Source organism: Scyliorhinus torazame, chromosome 2, assembly GCF_047496885.1.
Source record: "Scyliorhinus torazame isolate Kashiwa2021f chromosome 2, sScyTor2.1, whole genome shotgun sequence".
Lineage (NCBI taxonomy): Eukaryota > Metazoa > Chordata > Chondrichthyes > Carcharhiniformes > Scyliorhinidae > Scyliorhinus > Scyliorhinus torazame.
Genome location: NC_092708.1, coordinates 174,007,010 through 174,025,932, shown reverse-complemented (window position 1 = coordinate 174,025,932; position 18,923 = coordinate 174,007,010). Strand labels below are relative to the sequence as shown.

Genomic DNA, 18,923 nt, shown 5'->3' with positions numbered 1-18,923 from the left:
GGTCTCCAAGCCCCTTAGATCCATACCTGGTAAGGGTTACTGCCCTCAATGTAAGAGGTGAGATTATTATGAAGCAAATGAAAGAAGTTCTGATGTAAATAGATTTTGTTTTCTTGCATTATGTGAGCCAATAAAATGTTGCAAGGTGCTGATAGTATAAATACTCGTGCCTTGTTTTGCAGATGCGGATATTGATTCCTCTTGGTATACTGGACGTGGAATAAGGCCTGTGGGCCGTTTTGGGAGGAGAGGACTAACCTTGGAAAATATCAGAAAATATGAATTGGGCACTCGTCGTGTCTGCATCCCAATCCAGGAAAGTGAAGACTACAACCAGAATGAATAAAACAAAATCCTGCCTGTAACTCCATACTTACAAAGCCAACTTTATAAATTCTCAATTTACCATCTGTAATTGTGTAATGAAAACAAATTATCAAGCATGAACAGTATTAAAAAACTGATGTCCATCTTCTATAGAATGTCAAAGCTTTAATGTTGACTGTTTGAACCCCAAGGAAAATAGATTTTTCGAGTTTCAACTCAATTAATAGTCAATGTGCGTCCACAGTTCTATCCTGCCATTGCCATTTATTGTTTGGCAGGACTATAGGGATGTGTTTAGGTAATAGTACAGATATGTCAGGGACTGTAGTTCTATTCTTCCTTAAATGTATAGCTTTTCCTCACGCCTTAGATTTCCAGTCGCTCTTTTCTACTCAATTTGTTATTTTTCTCTTTTGCTTATTCTCCTGTTCCCTTTGCCTGTATAATTTCAGATTTCTCTTTTGAGATTTTTTCCTTTTTTGTTCAATTGTTTCACTCTGAAAATGCTCTTTAAACTTTGCTCAGATTCAGTACCAAACTATTATTTTCATCGAAATGAATTTATAACTTGTCCATATCCTTGTAAAACAAGCAGCGAGTTTGAGCCCTGCAAGTGTCTGCAACAAGCGAAGTGTTCTCTAACATTAATTTTTTTCCTCAAAAACTTTCACCAGTTCTTGGCCAGTGTTGTGTAGCTACAGGTCATTGTATCTGACTGTTGCACTACCCTAAACAAAGGCAACATCTTGGTGATGACAGCATGTTTCCCACAAACTGGGTAAGGGGATTAGATTGGGTTAAATTGAAGATTTGTGTTGGAATAAATTGATCCGAACTCCATTAATGCTTCTTTATAGCAATCTTTCTTTGCCTTCCTTTCCAGTAGCTTATTAACCCAGCCAATTTTCATAAATTAAATAGTCAGCGGCTCTTTGAAGTCCACCTCCTTTCACCAGTAGCCTCATGCTGCTTTATTTGTCTCTGAGCCTTGGGATGTTAAGAATGAAGATTCAATGTAATTCCCTCTTGCTCCCCTAAGATCACCTCAATATAATTATTGATCCTTTTCTTATGGAGAGGTACCTGACTTCCATTCATGGTCCAGGGTGAGTAACAAACTCAGCCTAATCTGCTGGTTATGATATACAATGACTCCTGTCAAAAAGTTAAAACTGTGGATATTGAGAGAAGGCAGATTTGATCATCGATGTAGTAACCCCCAGAATGGTACTGTATTCTGACATTCATCACCTTGCTGTGTGCAGAGTGTGAAAAACATATATTGAATAAAGGCCACATGTTAAATGCTGAAAATTGAATGTTATGTTATACACTATAGGCAATTTGATCTTAGTAAGATAAATTAGTCTGGGAACTTCTTTTGTCTAAACCCTCTGAAATTCAGCAGTTCCATTTCCCTGTTCACAAATTGTACTAATTCTGCATTTGATGAGTCCATGGCACGTATGTGTATTTAGGTGAAGCATGTATTGTGCAGGAAAATTACATGTTAGTTGAAAAAAAAATATTTAAAGGATCATCAACCATAAGTGCCTATTTCGGGGATCAGACTGCAACTAACTTTTTTCCCCGTTCTTCGTCATTTATTTTTGTCTAATACCTGTGCTGACACCATCATTGGGGAATTGGTTTGAAGAGGTTACTGAGCTGACACTTGATAGAAACAGGTTTAAACATACACACATAACCAAAGCAGCACCCCTCAGTTTCTCAATGTATCCCTTTATTCATCATGCTCCTCTGATTGAAGGCTGGGTGCCTTGTGTTTTCTGGAATGAGTTTGTCCATTCCGTCACATCATCTAACAGCAACTTTCTTTGCCTTCCTCTTAATCTATTATCAATTTCTCAGTGCCAACTTTAATAACTATCACATAATGTGCCCATGGTCAGGATGATTTAATTATTTGTTGCTCCCAATGGGCAGTGCTAGATTGCAGAATTACTTATAGTATGGTGCCTACTCGCCCTCACCACTTTTGTCTTCTCATACTAATTCAAGAGGTCTTCCATTAATCACTGTTCAATTATGCCAGTGGCACAATAACTGAAAAACCTCCAGTCCTCAGTGACACAGTTAACCACATAACACTTAAATATTACATATTATTACAAGTCTGATTTTGAAGTAGTCCAGTAACGGTTTCAGGTTGTGAAAGAACACTTCTGCAATTGTCTTGTTTTACTTGTCCATCTGTTACTGTTCACCTGTGGAACTAAACATTTTTATCTACTTTCTTTATTTCGATAATTAATCTCTTGCAGACTTGCTTGCATTGAAACTACCATTGATTTTTGTCTTTTTTCACTTACTTTCAATTCTAGATTTCTGCCCTCTTGGGTGTTTGGTCTTGCTAATCTGTAAACCAACTCATCATTATTTCCATGCCTTCCTATGCTCCTGCCATTGCAGGCTTCAATCCCTCCCTTGGCATTCTGTAAAGGACACATCAAAGCACCCATCACTAATTCTTTATGAGTTGCAGCCAAACTGGCCTATCCTTTTTAATTGACCAGTACACTTGCTGAGAGCTAATCTTGCTAACTTCATTCTCTTTTGCTTGCTTCCTCCCCATCACTATCCTTTTGGGTTCTGCCAGCAGGCCAACTCTCAATTACCTCCCCACCCTTCCCCCGACCCTCCCATTTGATTGTTCTCTCTTGAACAATACTCTTGTATCCATGACCTTACTGTGGATGAATCATAGACATTTACAGCACAGAAGGAGGCCCTTTGGCAAATCATGTTCACACCAGTCTACAAGTAGCCAACCAGCCTAATCCCACTTTCCCGCTCATGATTTGTAGCCTTATAGCTTCAAGTGCATATCAAACTATGCTTTAAATGTTATGAGGGTTTCTGCCTTAACCATCCAGTGAATGCCACTGAATGCCAGGCAGTGAATGCCAGCTCCCCACCACCTACTTGGAAAAAAATCCTGTTGATTCCCTTCAAACCCCATATCTCTTATCCTAAATCAATGCTCCCTGGTCATGGATCCCTCAACCAAGGCCTTCAGATCCATCCTATTCAGAATTTTATACACGTCCAATTCGATCTGCCTTCAGCTTCCTCTGTTCCAAAGAAAACTGAACCTATCAAATCATCCCTGATACCTAAAATTTCCCTATCCAGGAAACATTCTCGTAAATCTCCTCTGTACCCTCTCTATTAGTCACATCTTTATTATAATAGTGACCAGAACTGCAAGCAGTGCTCCTGCTATGGCATAATACTGTTTCTACGATTTCAACATAACCTCCCTGTGCTTATGTTCAATGCCTCAGCTAATAAAGGCAAGTATCCCATATACTTTCTTAAGCACCTGATCTACCTGTCCAGCCACCTTCAGGGATCTGTAGATATGCACTCCAAAGTCCCTCTGTTCCTCAACACTTCTCAGTATCTTACCATTTATTGTGTATTCCCTTGCCCTGTTCACCTTCCTCAAATACTTAACTGGATTTCACCCCATTTACCACTGTTCCACCCACTGGACTGGTCCATTGGCAGCTTCCTACAGTCTACAGCTTTCGTCTTCATTTGCAACCACATTGACAATTTATGTGTCACCTGCAAACTTCTTAATCATACCTCTGACATACAAGTTTAATCATCAGTATACACCATGAAGGACAAACAACTTACTACGCCCTGATTGCATTGACATATGGACTTTGACTGAAGCTTGACTGAAGGGTGATCCCCCATATCCTTTATTAAAGTCTCATGACCAGCCCAGCTGGAAGGATTGAGCGTTTATATTGGTGAATGGGGTGCCGATCAAACAGGCAATTTTGCCCTGGATGGTGTAGAGCTTCTCAAGTGTTGTTGGTACTCCTGCTCATCCAGGCCAATGAGAGTATTCCATCACACTCCTGGCATCTACCTTGCAGCTGGTGGACAGGCTTTTGGGAGTCAGCTGAGTTACTCTCCTCAGACTTCCCAGCCTCTGACCTACTCTTCTAACCAGTATTTATATGGATGGTCCAGTTTAGTTTCTGGTCAATAGTAACCCCCATGATGATGATTATGGTGAAGTTCAGCAATGGTAATGCAATTGAATGTCATGGGGAGATGGTAGATACTCTCATGTTGGTTATGGTCATTGCCTGCCGAATGTCAATTGCCACTTACCAGCCCAAGTCTGAATATTGTCCAGGTTCTGCTGCATATGGACACAGACTGCATCTGAGGAGTAGCGGAAGATACTGAACATTGTACAATCATCAATGAACATCCCCACTTCTGACCTTATGTTGGAAGGAAGGTCATTGATAAAGAAGCTGGAAATGGTCAGGTTTAAAACACGACCTGAGAAATTCCTGCTGTGATGTCCTGCGATTGATCTTTAGTAACCACAGATTTGTTAAAACCAGTCACATTAACCAGTGGAGAATTTTCACCGATTTCCATTGATTTAAATTTTGACAAGGTCCATGATGCCAAATTTGAACAACTGCTGCCTTTATCCAAGGACAGTCTCTGCCATCTCACCTCTGGAATTCAGCTCTTTTGTCCATATTTGTACCACGGCTGTAATGAGGTCAGCATTCACGTGGCCCTTGTGGAAACCAATCTGGGCCTCAGAGAGCAGGCCCTTGCTGTGTAGGTGCTGTTTGATAGCACTGTTGACGAGACCTTACATCACTTTGATGATCAAGAGGAGGTTAATGGGGTGGTAATTGGCTGGCTTGGAGTTGTCCTGTGGACAAATTTTGTGAACTAGACATACCTGGGCAATTTTCATTCAGCACTGTTGATTAGATGCTGGTATTGTAGTTTGGCAAAGAGTATGGCTAGTTCTGGAGATAAAGGGCTGGATTTTCAGACGGCAGGATTTCTCGTTGACCGGCAGCCTATGGGTTTCCTGGCGGCATGGTAATAATGGCAGGTGGCGGGAACGCAGAATCCTGCTGCCAGCGAGGGTGCAAGAAAATGCGGACCGGAAAATCCCGCCCGAGGTTTTTACTACCTCAGTGTAGATCCCTCGAACCAATATCAGGACTTAAAAGATTAAAATTATGAGAACTTGTTGCATAGATCTGGCCTGCATTCCTATGAGTTTAAAGATTGTGTGATTATCTGAGATTTCTACATATAAACATAGGTAGATAAAAAAGCTCTTTCCCATCGTAGGAAAATTCCGAACAAGGAGCCAGTCTTAAAATTGGAGATAGGCCATTCAGGAGTGAAATGAGGAAGTGTTTTTTCAGAAAGGGTAGTGGAAATCAGGAACTCATTCCACTAAAAGGCTACTGAACCCGGTACTGGGTAGCCTACATTGGTATTCTTTTCCAATTGAAAATTCTTATCATTTGTGTTTAAATCCCTTCATGGTCTCACCCCTCCTTTCACCCAATTAACAGTTGTCCTTCAGCTATTAAAGTTCCATGCTTTTCCACCTTCATAAAATTAACGTCTTTGACTAAGCTTTTGGTCACCCTCCAAAAATTCCTTCTTTATTTCAGCAATCATCTGATCTGTGAAGTACCTTGAAATTTTCTTTCTACATTAAAAGGTAATGTAACAAAAGCAGAAAATGCTGTAAAATCTCAGCAGGTCTGACAGCATCTGTGGAGAGAACAGAGCTGATGTTTTGAGTTTGGATAACTCTTCGTCAATATTTAATCCTTTGTTCCATCTAAGTTGTTGTTGGAGGTATTGTGCTCATTTATATCGTTAATCAATGCTGTATGATTGTCCTTTTCATTATCATTTGGTCTTGAACCCATCTGTTGTCCAGATTATGTCTCAAAATGCATTGACGTAGCTGTTGAAATTATTAGGCAACATATCTCTTCTGATTTTTTAATAGTAATTAAATAAAAGTGCGATCAAACAGCAATTACACAGCATGGGCCTGCTCTCTGAGGCCCAGATTGGGTTCCACAAGGGCCACGTGATTATAATTGTTTATTAATGTCAATCCAATGGTAATTAGCCCGTAGCATTCAGAATCTGTCCCCAGTAAGAATTGTGTTTTAATTTTTAATTTATTAAATTGTTCCATTTCCTCACATTGTCAAGCTCAGTCAACATGGCAAACACTCGCTATTGGAGACGATATGCCTGTCAAGTTGGCTCCCTTACATTACTCAACTCAACAATTCTGTCAATTACGTTATCAACTTCATCACCATTAATCAATAATAAAGCAAGAAATGGAAAAATATTGTAGTTTTGATTCTTAACATCAGTCAGCGGTGTGACAGTATTGAAAGGGGAGTGTTTCTGGAGCAGTTTATTTTCAATATGGGCAAAACATTATTATTCCCACACTGGTGCGTACTAGATAACCGAGACCTGCTTGGTTCTGTTGCATTTTTTATATGTTTTTCCCTCGACTATTTAAGTCAGATCCAGCTGCAATGCTGATGTTACTGATTTTATGGGCTCAAAATTCAATTTGCAGCATATTTGTTGTATCTCCCCGGAGACGCAGCTATGAATCCAGCCCAGGCTCTCTTGAAGGAATTTATATATTTTCTGGTGGCTACAATGTCTTAAGTTTTCGGTGTTTTCAACACATCTACACCAATGCTTGGAGGTACAGGATTCGGCCAGTTAACCACACAGAACAAAATATCCTCCCTAAATGCACCTGAAAATGATATCGGGGACATCGAAAATTGCTGTTCTGAGCAAACTGGTAAGCTTTCAAGTCACAATTTAGCAGCAGAAATTGGTAATTTTTCAGGGGAACGGCTATGCTGAGTATTTGCCCAGTTTAGACACCAAGGGTTGTGATGATATGCAAAAGCAATCATAGATTATCATAGAATTTACAGTGCAGAAGGAGGCCATTCGGCCCATCGAGTCTGCACCGGCTCTTGGAAAGAGCACCCTACCCAAGGTCAACACCGCCACCCTATCCCCATAACCCAGTAACCCCACCCAACACTAAGGGAAATTTCTGGACACTAAGGGCAATTTATCATGGCCAATCCACCTAATCATGTAGAGAATGATGTACATGACTTCCGACCAGCAGGTAGCAGTGTAAATCTACCATGTGACTCTGTATCTGTACCTCGAGGAGTTGGGAGGTAGCTATGTTGGTGGATAGTCATACTTGCAGTACAGTAAGAAGTCTTACAACACCAGGTTAAAGTCCAACAGGTTTGTTTCCAACACTAGCTTTAGGAGTACTGCTCCTTCCTTAAGTGAATGAACCACCTGAGGAAGGAGCAGTGTTCCAAAAGCTAGTGTTTGAAACAAACTTGTTGGACTTTAACCTGGTGTTAAGACTTCTTACTGTGCTCACCCCAGTCAACGCCGGCATCTCCACATCATACTTGCAGTAGTTCTAGGATAATTTATTTGAGTTAGTAGTTTGTAATACATTTCTTATAGTTATCTTTACCACGCATTTGTTTTAGAATAAATGACTTTAACTAGTTAAGAACTAGATGTTCTGTTGTGCATCATTGCTATTGGCCATGGCACAAGAATATGGCAAGTGGCTCAATATGGCGCTGCAAACAACCCTCAGGAAAAATGTCGTTCTACCGTTCTTCACAGCAAAGCAACCAAGTTGGCACCGCCAGCTGTCCTTGTTTCCTCAAGATTAATTAACCCATCCGTGTTTTATCACTCGATCGGTGGAAAATAAACTCACCGAGTAGCCATTAATGACTCGACCCTGCCCGGCGGCCGGTGGGGGCGACCCAGGGTTTGAGCGGGCGCTGCAGGTCGGCCTGAGGACCGCGCATGCGGCGGTGCCGGCGCCGGGGCTGGGCGGGCGGCGCATGCGCGGTGTCGGCAGGCCGGCTCTCCATGGCGGATGTGTTGGAATGAAGACGAGGTTGAGTAGACTCGTTCCGGTGTTTTCCTCGCTGTCTGTCTGTCCGGCCGGCCTCTGTCCCGCGCTCTCGCTGACTTTCAGCCTCTGGGACCCGCTGCGTCCGGGAGGATGGGGGAAAGGGAGAGGAGGCGCGGACCTCAGACGAGCCCTCACTAAGCGTTCGTTTAGTGAAAGCTGTAGCGCGACAAAATGGCGAGAATCTGCTGCAGGCTGTCAAATGGGCGGGGGACCCACCTGGTCGAGTGACGGAGCAGGCAGTAATACTGCTACATGTTAAAAAAGCAACATTTTTAACATTGATTGTAATACATTAATATTCAAATAAGCATTCGTCCAAAATGTGTCCCCCTCCCCAGCAGGCGGTGTGGATTTTCACTATTGAGCCTCTGGGTACTGTGGGATGGTGACTGTTGCTGTTTGGTTGGATGTTTGCAAAAGCTTAGGCCATGGTTTATTTTAAAGAATGTCAATAGTCGGTGACTGTAGAAAAGCTTTAATCCTGAAACTTGCAGGATGACTAATTTCTATTTTTCTCGTCCTCGTCAGTGAAGCTTTTACGAAAAATGTTCAGAATAGTAAAATGCAAATCCAAACGCACTGGTAAATTTAAATTTTGTGACAACAGTTTAATTTGTATTATTTCCGCATAAAACCAGTTAGGCTGCCCAAACTCATCGTCCACCTTCTCCCCAAAGGAAGTTTGTATTGAAATACTTGAATCATTTTGACCCACCTAAATAATTCCATTGAATGAACTTAATGTGACAAGGATTAACAAAAATCCTTACAATATTTTTACTAATATGAGCACTGGGGAGAGATCTATAAAATGCATCTGAGCATATGCTGGGAGGGCTTTATCTGAACAAATGTTTTACTTATCAGTTACTGAATATTTAATTACAGTAATGTCAGGTGTAGGTCAAGTAAATTAGCATTTTTGCATTTATTTATTCTGTTGTGCGTTTATAAATAAACGTGAGAATAGTTCATGGTTTTTCTGTAAAGCTAAAGTTGCAGGAAGTAAGTGACATTGCACAAGAACTTTTGGGCAGCAAGTTTGTTTGCATAAGGGGTCCAGTTAGCTTTTACATATTTGAAAACCAAGTGCAAGTTGTTTTATGTTGGTCTATATTACACCTGAATGCAGTTAACATTGTTAATTACTATAGTTAATAATCTTGAATTAAGTTTTTTAAAGGTAGCACTTGCAAATTCAGCTATGAGCTGGATGCAACTAATACAGGGAGACTGTCTCTTGATTTACCCTTTAGAGAAATACCTAGTTTTCACTATCCCCACACATCATCATGGTTGTGATCAGAAACTCAACTTGTGAAGAATTATATATTTGTGCCAGACATGTATTTTGCTTGTGTCCAAACACTTTGTGGCAGTGTGTGTTGAGACTGACCTATTTCTAGGTTTATTGGCGTATGGTTGTCAAAGTGCTAATCAGAAATAAGTAAAATGAACCATTCCATCAAAGCTTTCCATCTTGCGCTCAACAGGCAGCTATGAAATATAAAACGGCAGTAAAGGAAACAACTTGTACTGCATAAGAAGAGAAGGCTGCTTGGTTGGCAAGTGGACTCTGGTAAAGACATTGACATGGCGCATGGTGCAGAGAACAGTTAACTGCCATTGTTTCAGATTCAAACCAGGCAGGTTGACACTAATTGGTCAAGGCATAGCCTTTGGGAATGAACCAGGGAGTGGCAGTCCCCTAAACGTTTGCTTAGTTGGAAAATACATAATGTGTGGGTGCACTCCTGGTTGCAAAGGTCAGGGCCCTGTGTTTTAATGTATGACATCTAGCATCTGTAAGTGAGCCACACTTGCTAACCAATAAGCACTCCCTTGTGTACTATAAATTGTTGTTCCCTTTGCTGTTGGTTTATCTTGCGTAGCTATCCTGATAGTGCAAAATGAAAAACTTCAATAATATCTTTTTCGAGCAAACTCAAATTCCATGCTCCCACATGACTTTAAAATTAAGCACTTGTGTCAAATGCCTTTGCTCTCAAAATGGCATTGTGGATCTGAAATTCTGATATCTGCATGAAATGCCAATTCTAATAATGAAAGAAGCTTTGAAATGAGGATCAACTTTAAGAATGGGTGCTAAATAATGAGCACATATTACTGTATCAAACATTTTACAGGCACCACCTTTTCTTCATTGTTAATGTTATTCCAGCTGAGAAGCCAGCAGTCTGCTTGTACATGACTTGGTGATAAATCCCATGAGAGCAGGGAGTTAACTTCCCGCAGAGGTGGCTGAGTTTCAGATCTTTGAAGTTGTGAACCAACTTCTCAAGAATTCTGTTTTATCTCCGCTTGTTGGTATTTTAACCAATGTTTGTCCCACTACCTAAACAAATTTTTAAAATATATGCCAATAAATTTCACGCCAATGCAGTCTCACACCACAGTGAAAATGTACAACAGTTTGATGAAATATGTGCCAGTTTACAAACTATTAAAAATGAAATAAAAGTTACTTTTTAATAACAAATCAGTACAGTGAGCTATCATGAACATAGTTCTTGTTTGTTATGGTCTTTTTTGTGATCTTTTTTGTTTTAAGCAGAGTGCCATGAGAAGTGCGAGAACTGGTTGAGACCCAGTAGTTTCAGGGAACTGAATTAAGAAGTACCCATAAACCTTGGGCTTTTATTTGTGTAGGGTGAAACAACATTTGTGTTTATTTAACACAGCTCCATTTTAAAACAAAAATTCTTCAGGGGATTGTTATTCATGGGAATATTTTAAAATACCTTTGCGAATGAGATGCAGTGTTAGAAATGACTATCATATCACCATAAATTCTAATCAGACTGAAAAATATCTGGTTGCAAATCCAAAAGAATAATGTATTTTTATATTACAGTTGGAGTATATTTAATTATAAAAATATTTTGGTCTCCCATCATTGTCTCTTATGTGTTTGCTTGAGAGGTATGGTAGTGAATTTTATCATGTCTATCCTTGTTCCACATGCACCCTGGCAAGTGCGATCAGAGGACCAATGCTAATCTAATGCACTGGTTAGTATGGGTGATAAGGTGGTAATATCATGCATAGTCTGAAATCAGCAAAACTGATCTATGCTTCATATTGTCCACACGACGTGTTTCCAGCGCTGGTCTTTAAGCTGTTGGGAATGCTCTTGAGGGAAAATTAGATTGAAAGTGACCAGAACTGTTCTTGCCTACTTCCCAGTGGCCAATTTCAGAGCAATATTCACTATTGCCTAGGATCATGTTGGCTGCCACCTTGGCCATAATGGTACATTGTAATCAAAGAGCTTGAAGGAAAAAACACAAAGATTCACTCTCCACAAAACAAATTACTGGGCTCCTATCTACAGTTGGTGCGCGTTTTTTTTTGACCTTTGAAAGAATGATATCTCTTTTCCTTGCCACTTCTGTTTCAAGTCCGAATGTAGCATCCCCTTCCCGATTTTGCTTCTGGTTGTAAACTTATTTCCTCAGCTTAATTAGAGTTAATTCTAGTTCTGCAGACCGCCCGCATGGAGAACTTTTGCCCATGAGTAATTAAACTGTGTATTTGGGCTATACTTCACATATCATTTTTTTGGAAGGGTAAGATTAAATGTTCTACATGACAATCTGGCATTAAGGTGGGGAAGGAAATAAAGTATTTTAAGAACATGGATTTCCATAAGTAGTTTTACAATTTCATATGATCTTAAAAAAAGTTGGCCAGTTGTTGGCAATGCTATCCATTGGAAAGCATCATATGGTAGTTTAATAGTGACAATACCTTTGTTTGCCACTTTGTTTCAGTTTGTTTCTCTTTTTATAAACACCCTCATTCATTTTAATAGATACTTCATTAGGGGTAATAAAAAAACACTTGGGTCAAGCAGCAGCTGTAGAGAGAAAAAAGAAGTTGAGATGCTTCCGGTTATTGACTTTCATCAGAGATACCAGTTGCCTTCTGGAACTCTTTCCATGTGCCATTCTTCTTAAGTATGTATGGACAGTGAGTATTGGCAAGTTATTCAGCCACTGAAGGCACAAGTTAAGGTTCACTATTTTAATCTGGAAACCACATATGAACCGTCCAGAATAATCTTGAGATAAAAGTGTGAACATATCCCTCCCCTCCTTTACTCCGAGTTACTGTGCCCAGCGCCCAGCCTATCTATATCAACTAATTCAGCACAAACCAGGAATTGAACTTGTTTGTGTTTGTGGCTTAAGTTCATGTTGGACATTGAATTTAGAAATGGAGCTGTCAAGAGGTGCCATAGTGAGAAAGTGCTGCTTTTTGAGTCTACCAACCTCTAGTTAGGAGAGTTGCCATTATAATAATCAAGAGAGGAAAATTAACAGCTAGAATGATGCTTTAAGTGTAACTTAGCAATTTAAAAAAAGTTAATACATTTCAGGCAAAACATTTTGTTGCTATTACTGGAGTAAAAATGCAGTATATAATGTTGAATTTAGAATTTATGGAAAAACACATCATGAGTAAATACAAATGTTCAGCAACGTTACATACTGTATTCAATTTATATAGATAACTTTTTAGTGCAAAGTTAAAAAGAACTGTTGTGAATGGATTTTGATAAAATGTAGGTTGCTTCATCAGTTGGCATTCGGTTGCTGAAGATGAAGTGACTAAGTACAAGTGAGCAGGGAATGATGTGATGAAACATGTGTGGTGGTTGTAGGAAGAGAATACAGTGCTTTTTGTTGCTAGTATACCAGTTGGAAGGCTTGTTTGTTTGATTCATTTATTTAGGCTGTGTCATAGTCATATTTGAGATTTTACAGCATGGAAAGAGGCCCCTTCTGCCCATTGTGCCTGTGCCCGCCATCACGCACCGATCTACTCTAATCCTATCTAACCCCTGTGCTTATTAGTGTAAGTTTTCCCGTAAGTTAATTTTTATACTGTTATTTGAAAATGCAGTCACAATAGAAGTCAGATAATAAGAATTAGTTTGAAACTGAAATAAAGTTATCTTCCTGGTCAGTTATCTCGACGAGGTTAAATTCTTCCAAGCTACAGGCAGTTAAACCTTTGTATCACACTCTACTCGAGTCATGCTTCATTAGTCATGAAAATGAACCTTTTACAGGACACTATTGATTTTCATTGAAAGAATATATGCACATACAGTAACAGAAGAAGTAGGTTATGATTTATCAATTTTCTAGATTTTGAGAAGATAATTTGCAATATAGTTATAATACCGCTATAATATGTTGCATAGCAGAAAGCTCTGTGCAATGTGCTTGCATATGTATGCTCCAAACACCAGGCAGTTGATAGAATCTATGGCATGGAGACAGGCCCTTTGCCCCAGACTGGTCCATGCCAACCAAAAAGCCCATCTAAGCTAACCCCATTTGCCTGCATTTGGCCCATATCCCTCTAAACTTTTCCTATCCATGTATCTGTCCAAATGCTTTATAGAATCATAGAAGCTACGAAAATGTGACTGGTGGGATACTTAAATGTTGCAGGATATGAGACATTTGCACCATCGAAACTTCAAAATAATATTCCAAGGTCTGTCTGAGCATCTTTTACAGGCAGGTTGACACAACACTTGTAGATGCCACATATAAAGTTAAACCCAAGCAGTATAAAATTGCCTTTTCTCTGGTACTTGACTGGAGTACTGCAGAATTTGTTTAGTAATGAGACAAATGTAATCCAAACACACATGAATAGGCTTACAGTGAATATACATACAGTCGGACATTCTCAAGATACAGTCCTTCACTGAGTGAATGTGCTAACTGAATTGAACATTAGATAGGGGGGGGGGGAATTGATGAATGTTTGTTGAATAGCAATTGTTTAGAACCCTGTGCTTAAATTATAAATAATAAGGGGAAGAGTATTTGTTACAATTTAATGTTTTATAATGTAGGTAACCATACAAAGAAGATTCAGGATGTTGCAAGCGCAATTAAGTGGATTGGCTAACGAATAGTGAATGGATTTTAGTGTAAGTAAAATGTACATTGGTACAGGACACATAGACACACCTGAAGGAGTGTCCATTTATGACATACAAAAGTATGAACAAAGAACCTTTTTCTAATGACCACAATCGTACCTTTCACACATCATGTATATTCCATTCTATCTCGGACTCTTGTGTAATCTCTTGAAGAAAGGTCGTGCAAACTTTGTTTCACTTGCCAAAAAGATGAATCCATTTCAAATTTATTCAGACTAAATTATTTTGAATGCTATATTTTATCTTGCGGCTATACTGTATGCTGAATATAACCTCCTGCTATCAGCCAGGTTTATAATATTTCAACTCTGGTCCATGCTTTATGAATTAAACAGAAAATAAAATCACTGTCTCTATGTCTGACCTTTTAACTTGTGATTTTAAGGAAACCAACAGCCCCCAAAGTACCTTGCCCATGTAATCATTCATATATATGTGAGCCTTGATGGTGAATGTCAGCAAACTATTCCATCATGGGGAGCATTGCAGCTAAACCCAAACCAATCTTCATCCAGCTCTTTATGATGCACTTCTGACTGACTGACCAAAGGGAAGCTCTGATTGTTTCTCTGTTCAGTCTTGGGGAAGCTCAGGCCAACTGTATTGTCCTGATTGAGATCCACTAGCTTCCCATAAGCCTGAAAGTCAAAGCTAGGTTATTCTTCGTCTTTGGGCTCAGTTCCATGCTGAATAGTACAATGAAATCCATTCCCCTGATATTACACATATTTTCCATTAGAAAATATGCCTTCTCTCCTATGCCTCTTCTGTGTATAAAGCTAAAAATACATTGAATCACTGTTTACCTTCTTCAATCTGCCTTTCTTTTAAATTCTTGTATCTTATGCATTTTGGTATTATTCATCTCTGACTTTTGCATGAATTCCAGTACAACTGTTTGTTTCTCTGTATCCTCAGGTATTTCCACTTGGCTCTGAGTCTTTTGATTTCTTTATTCAACCATTAAGTATCATTTTCATTCTATTATTTCAGTGGTTACTTCTGAGATGGCAGAAGATGTCAGTGAGGATGAGATTGGTATTGAGAGAAACACTACATTATTGGGACCAGATGCTGACATAACTGAGGACTCTGAGGCAGAACGTCAGGTTTTCCAGGTAAGATCACAGTTATCAAAAAAACGTTTGATCAAAACAGAAAATGATGGAAATATTCAAGGTGGAGGTGTTGAGTTTGGGTAGGGAGCTCTTTCCAAGAGCCGGTGCCGACTCAAAAGGGCCGAATGGCCTCCTTCTGCACTGTAAATTCAATGATAATCTATGATTAATCTAGGACAAAGGTTCGGTTAAGTCTGTCAGCATGTGTGGAGGGAGCAGACAGATTAATGTTTCTGGGACCGATCTTTCTTCACAAGCAGTATGTGAGCGAATGTTGAAACTCCAAGAAGATGGAATAAATGCTCAGTTGCAGATAACAGATATTTCATTGAATTCCTTTCATAGAATCCCCACAGTGCAGAAGGAGGCCATTCGGCCCATCAAGTCTACATCAACCCTCCGAAAGAACACTGTACATTGGTCAACTCCCCCGTCCTATCCCCGTAACCCCTGGCATTGATCATGGTCAACCCACCTAACCTGCTCATCTTTGGACTGTGGGAGTAAACCGGAGGAAACCCATGCAGACACGAGGAGAATGTGCAAACTCCACACACAATCACCCAAGGCTGGAATCGAACCCGGGGTCCCTAGCACTGTGAGGCAGCAGTAATACCACTGTGCCAACATGCCGCCCTTCCAATGCTGTTCTACACGTAACCACTTCAAAGTTTGTGAGAATGACCTGCCCTTTAATTTTCTGTCAATCTATCTGAGGATTTGCTCATCTTCAATTAGTGGCTACCCTACCCCATAATTAAGAGGTCTCAGTCTCAGCACCTGGGTACTGTGCCACCATGCCTCAGATAAAGCTAAATTAAAACTCAAATGTGTCTTCAGTTAACCCCTTTCAGCTTGCCATCCTGGTGATGTTGAGCTATCTCTGCATGCTGCTGCTCAAATGCAAAGGTTGCTAAATTCAGCTTTTCTGTTTGTTTAACTTTCAAAGCAATTAGCCTGGATCGATGATGGAGAATCTGCATTTGGAAGTAATGATCCCATCACTGTCATTCCCATCACAGTACACATTACAGATGACTGTGCTACTTCTCAGAATCCTACGGTACAAGTGTCCCAACAAGCACAGACTCTATCCACTGAGCCATTCCAGTTGATGGATCAGAATGGGCAACCGATCCAGTATGAACTTCAATCACTGGGGGATGCAAATACACGTATGGTTAGTAACAAATGAACTGAGAGAAAAATTATACAAATGTTTATGTTTCTCATTGACGCATGCAAAAATCTAGTGATGCTAATTACTGGACTCCACAAAATTGGCAGCACTTCCATATGTTGATATAATAACCCCAAAATGTAACAGCTTTATTATCTGCAAAATATCTGCAAAAAATAAAATCCAAATGTGAATGCATTTAACACTGGTGTTGAATAACCCAGAATTTAACAAAGTGGTTTAGGTTTGACCTCCCTTTCAGAGGGGTCTAGCAAGCCCTATTTGAGCTAGTGCAAGCGGGTTGGACCTTTGATTCAGACTTCCATTCTCTTCAATAAGAGACTTGCACCAGGTGCTAGATATAGGTTAGGTGACAAGTCACATCTCACAGAACTACTTATCCCAATTGCTTGATCATCGATTTTCAAAAAATGACATGGAGAATACTATTATATAGACTGTACATTTTAATGCCCTGATAAATTAATGGCCTAATGAGTTTAGGTGTTGTTGAAGAAAAAAATAGTCAGCACTTCGAGTTTTCGCGAAAGATCCTTTATTTAACACAAAGTTCATGGGGGAATTAGATAGACCAAAGTCATTCCAAATGTCCCCTCTCTACAGAGGTAAGGCAAGCAATTTATATGTTACAGTAAGCAATATCCCGGACAAATTGCATTCTTTAGATAAGCTAAAATCCAGAACAAACGAGCAGGCCTTGAGTTCGTCGTCTAAGAAAAATAATAATTGTCTGCTCTCAGCAAAACAGTGTGCAGCTGTATGCTTATTTACATTGTATGACCTTCTGACTTTCATTCAGAACTTCTTGACTAAAAAATAAGGCAAAAGATCCATCATGCTTTGCCAAATGCCTATTTCCATGAAATATAGTCAAGCAGCCGGTTAAAATGAGTACAGAGTATTAAGGCAACTAATCCGCCAACTAAAGTTCCTTCTACAGGTGTCAACTGTTACGCAGTCTACGGTATGAACCATATGCTTTCAGCAATGGTGTCAGTTCGGCATTTGGCCAGGCTGCTGCTTGATTGCAATGTATGTGCACTGTTACACACTTGTAAATCTTGTGAAAATCTTTAGAAATATTTGTAATTTATTCAACCTAAAAATAAAGGAATTATAACCCATAGGGGAAAAGCACTTGAGGCATCATCCATTTAACAAAACTGATGCATTGACAGGCCAAGGGAATTTCTACTGTATTATGTGATCAATTTGAGGTAGAACTTTAAGAATTTGGTGTTTTTAGACATGTATTTGTTACATATTAACATTTTTATTTTTAGTGTGAAGATTTTAAATTCTCCTTTCCAGTATTTTTAAGGTATAAAGAATAACTTTCACCAAAACTTTTGAGTTCTAGTATTTAAGTTTTCGATTTTGACTGAAAAATAGTTTGCAACCATTCAGTTGATACTGCCTTGAATTATGCCTTTGCAGACATGTCTTGATCATGTAAGTCTAAATCAAACTCTGCATTAGCTACCACTGTTACTTTCCAATAAGGCACATAAGGATACCTATCCAACTGTCCGAGCATGACTGTAGGTTCTCCCAGAGCAAGGGAAGAAAAAAAATATATATATAATGCATGTGGGCGGCACAATAGCACAGTTGCTTCACAGCTCCAGGGTCCAGGTTCGATTCCTGGCTTGGGTCACTGTCTGTGCAGAATCTGCACGTTCTCCCCGTGCCTGCGTGGGTTTCCTCCGGGTGCTCCGGTTTCCTCCCAAAGTCCAAAGATGTGCAGGTTAGGTGGATTGGCCATGCTAAATTGCCCTGAGTGTCCAAAAATGTTGGGTGGGGTTATTGGGTTACGGGGATAGGGTGGAGGTGTGGGCTTGGTCGGGTGCTCTATCAAAGGGCCGGTGCAGACTCGATGGGCTGAATGGCCTCCTGCACTGTAAATTCTATGTTCCTGTCTGAAGGGACAGGCTCAATGCAATTGAAAGGAAACCAAAAGTACTCAGCAGGTCAGGCAGCAGGGACTGTTCCCTATCACCATCTTCTTTTGCCTTGTGTGATCACCCCTATGTCCTTTCTCTCCTGCCCTTGACCCAATCTTTTCCCTTTTGTTCTTCCTGCCCCCCTTTCTAGTCTCTGTATGAAAACCTGTTAATTCTTTAATTTTTTCCAGACCTGATGAATGGTCAACAACTTGAAACGCTAATCGTTTCTCTGTCTACAAATGCTGCCTGACCTATTGAGTAATTCCAGCATTTTCCATTCTTTTTTCAGATTTAAAGCTGTATTTTGCTTTTGTATTAGAGTAATTTATTGAATTATTTTTGGAATCTTGGTCTTAAAAGCAATTAATTAATCTCCATTGATCTTGGGATCCATCTTGGTAAAGCACTCAGATCGGACAGAAATTGAATGCAAGCAGAAAATATGCACTTCATCCCAAAGATATACTGATAAATTATAATTTACTTCACATAT

General features: G+C 39.8%; 1 protein-coding gene across 5 annotated transcripts in view; it reads left to right on the top strand.

Moving 5' to 3' along the window:
* Positions 1 to 8,073: 8,073 nt before the first annotated feature.
* Positions 8,074 to 18,923, top strand: part of LOC140393862 (calcium-responsive transcription factor-like) — a 79,800-nt gene continuing 68,950 nt past the window's right edge. Inside the window, exons 1-4 of one of the 5 annotated variants that reach the window (XM_072480400.1) lie at positions 8,090 to 8,155; positions 14,073 to 14,150; positions 15,159 to 15,283; positions 16,233 to 16,463. In XM_072480400.1, coding sequence (XP_072336501.1) covers positions 15,173 to 15,283; positions 16,233 to 16,463 — 342 coding nt within the window. In that variant the 5' untranslated portion in view covers positions 8,090 to 8,155; positions 14,073 to 14,150; positions 15,159 to 15,172. Of the gene's footprint in view, positions 8,156 to 11,825; positions 12,167 to 12,689; positions 13,055 to 14,072; positions 14,151 to 15,158; positions 15,284 to 16,232; positions 16,464 to 18,923 lie in introns of those variants that run through there. The other 4 variants (XM_072480426.1, XM_072480410.1, XM_072480420.1 and 1 more) reach the window with 4 other exon arrangements.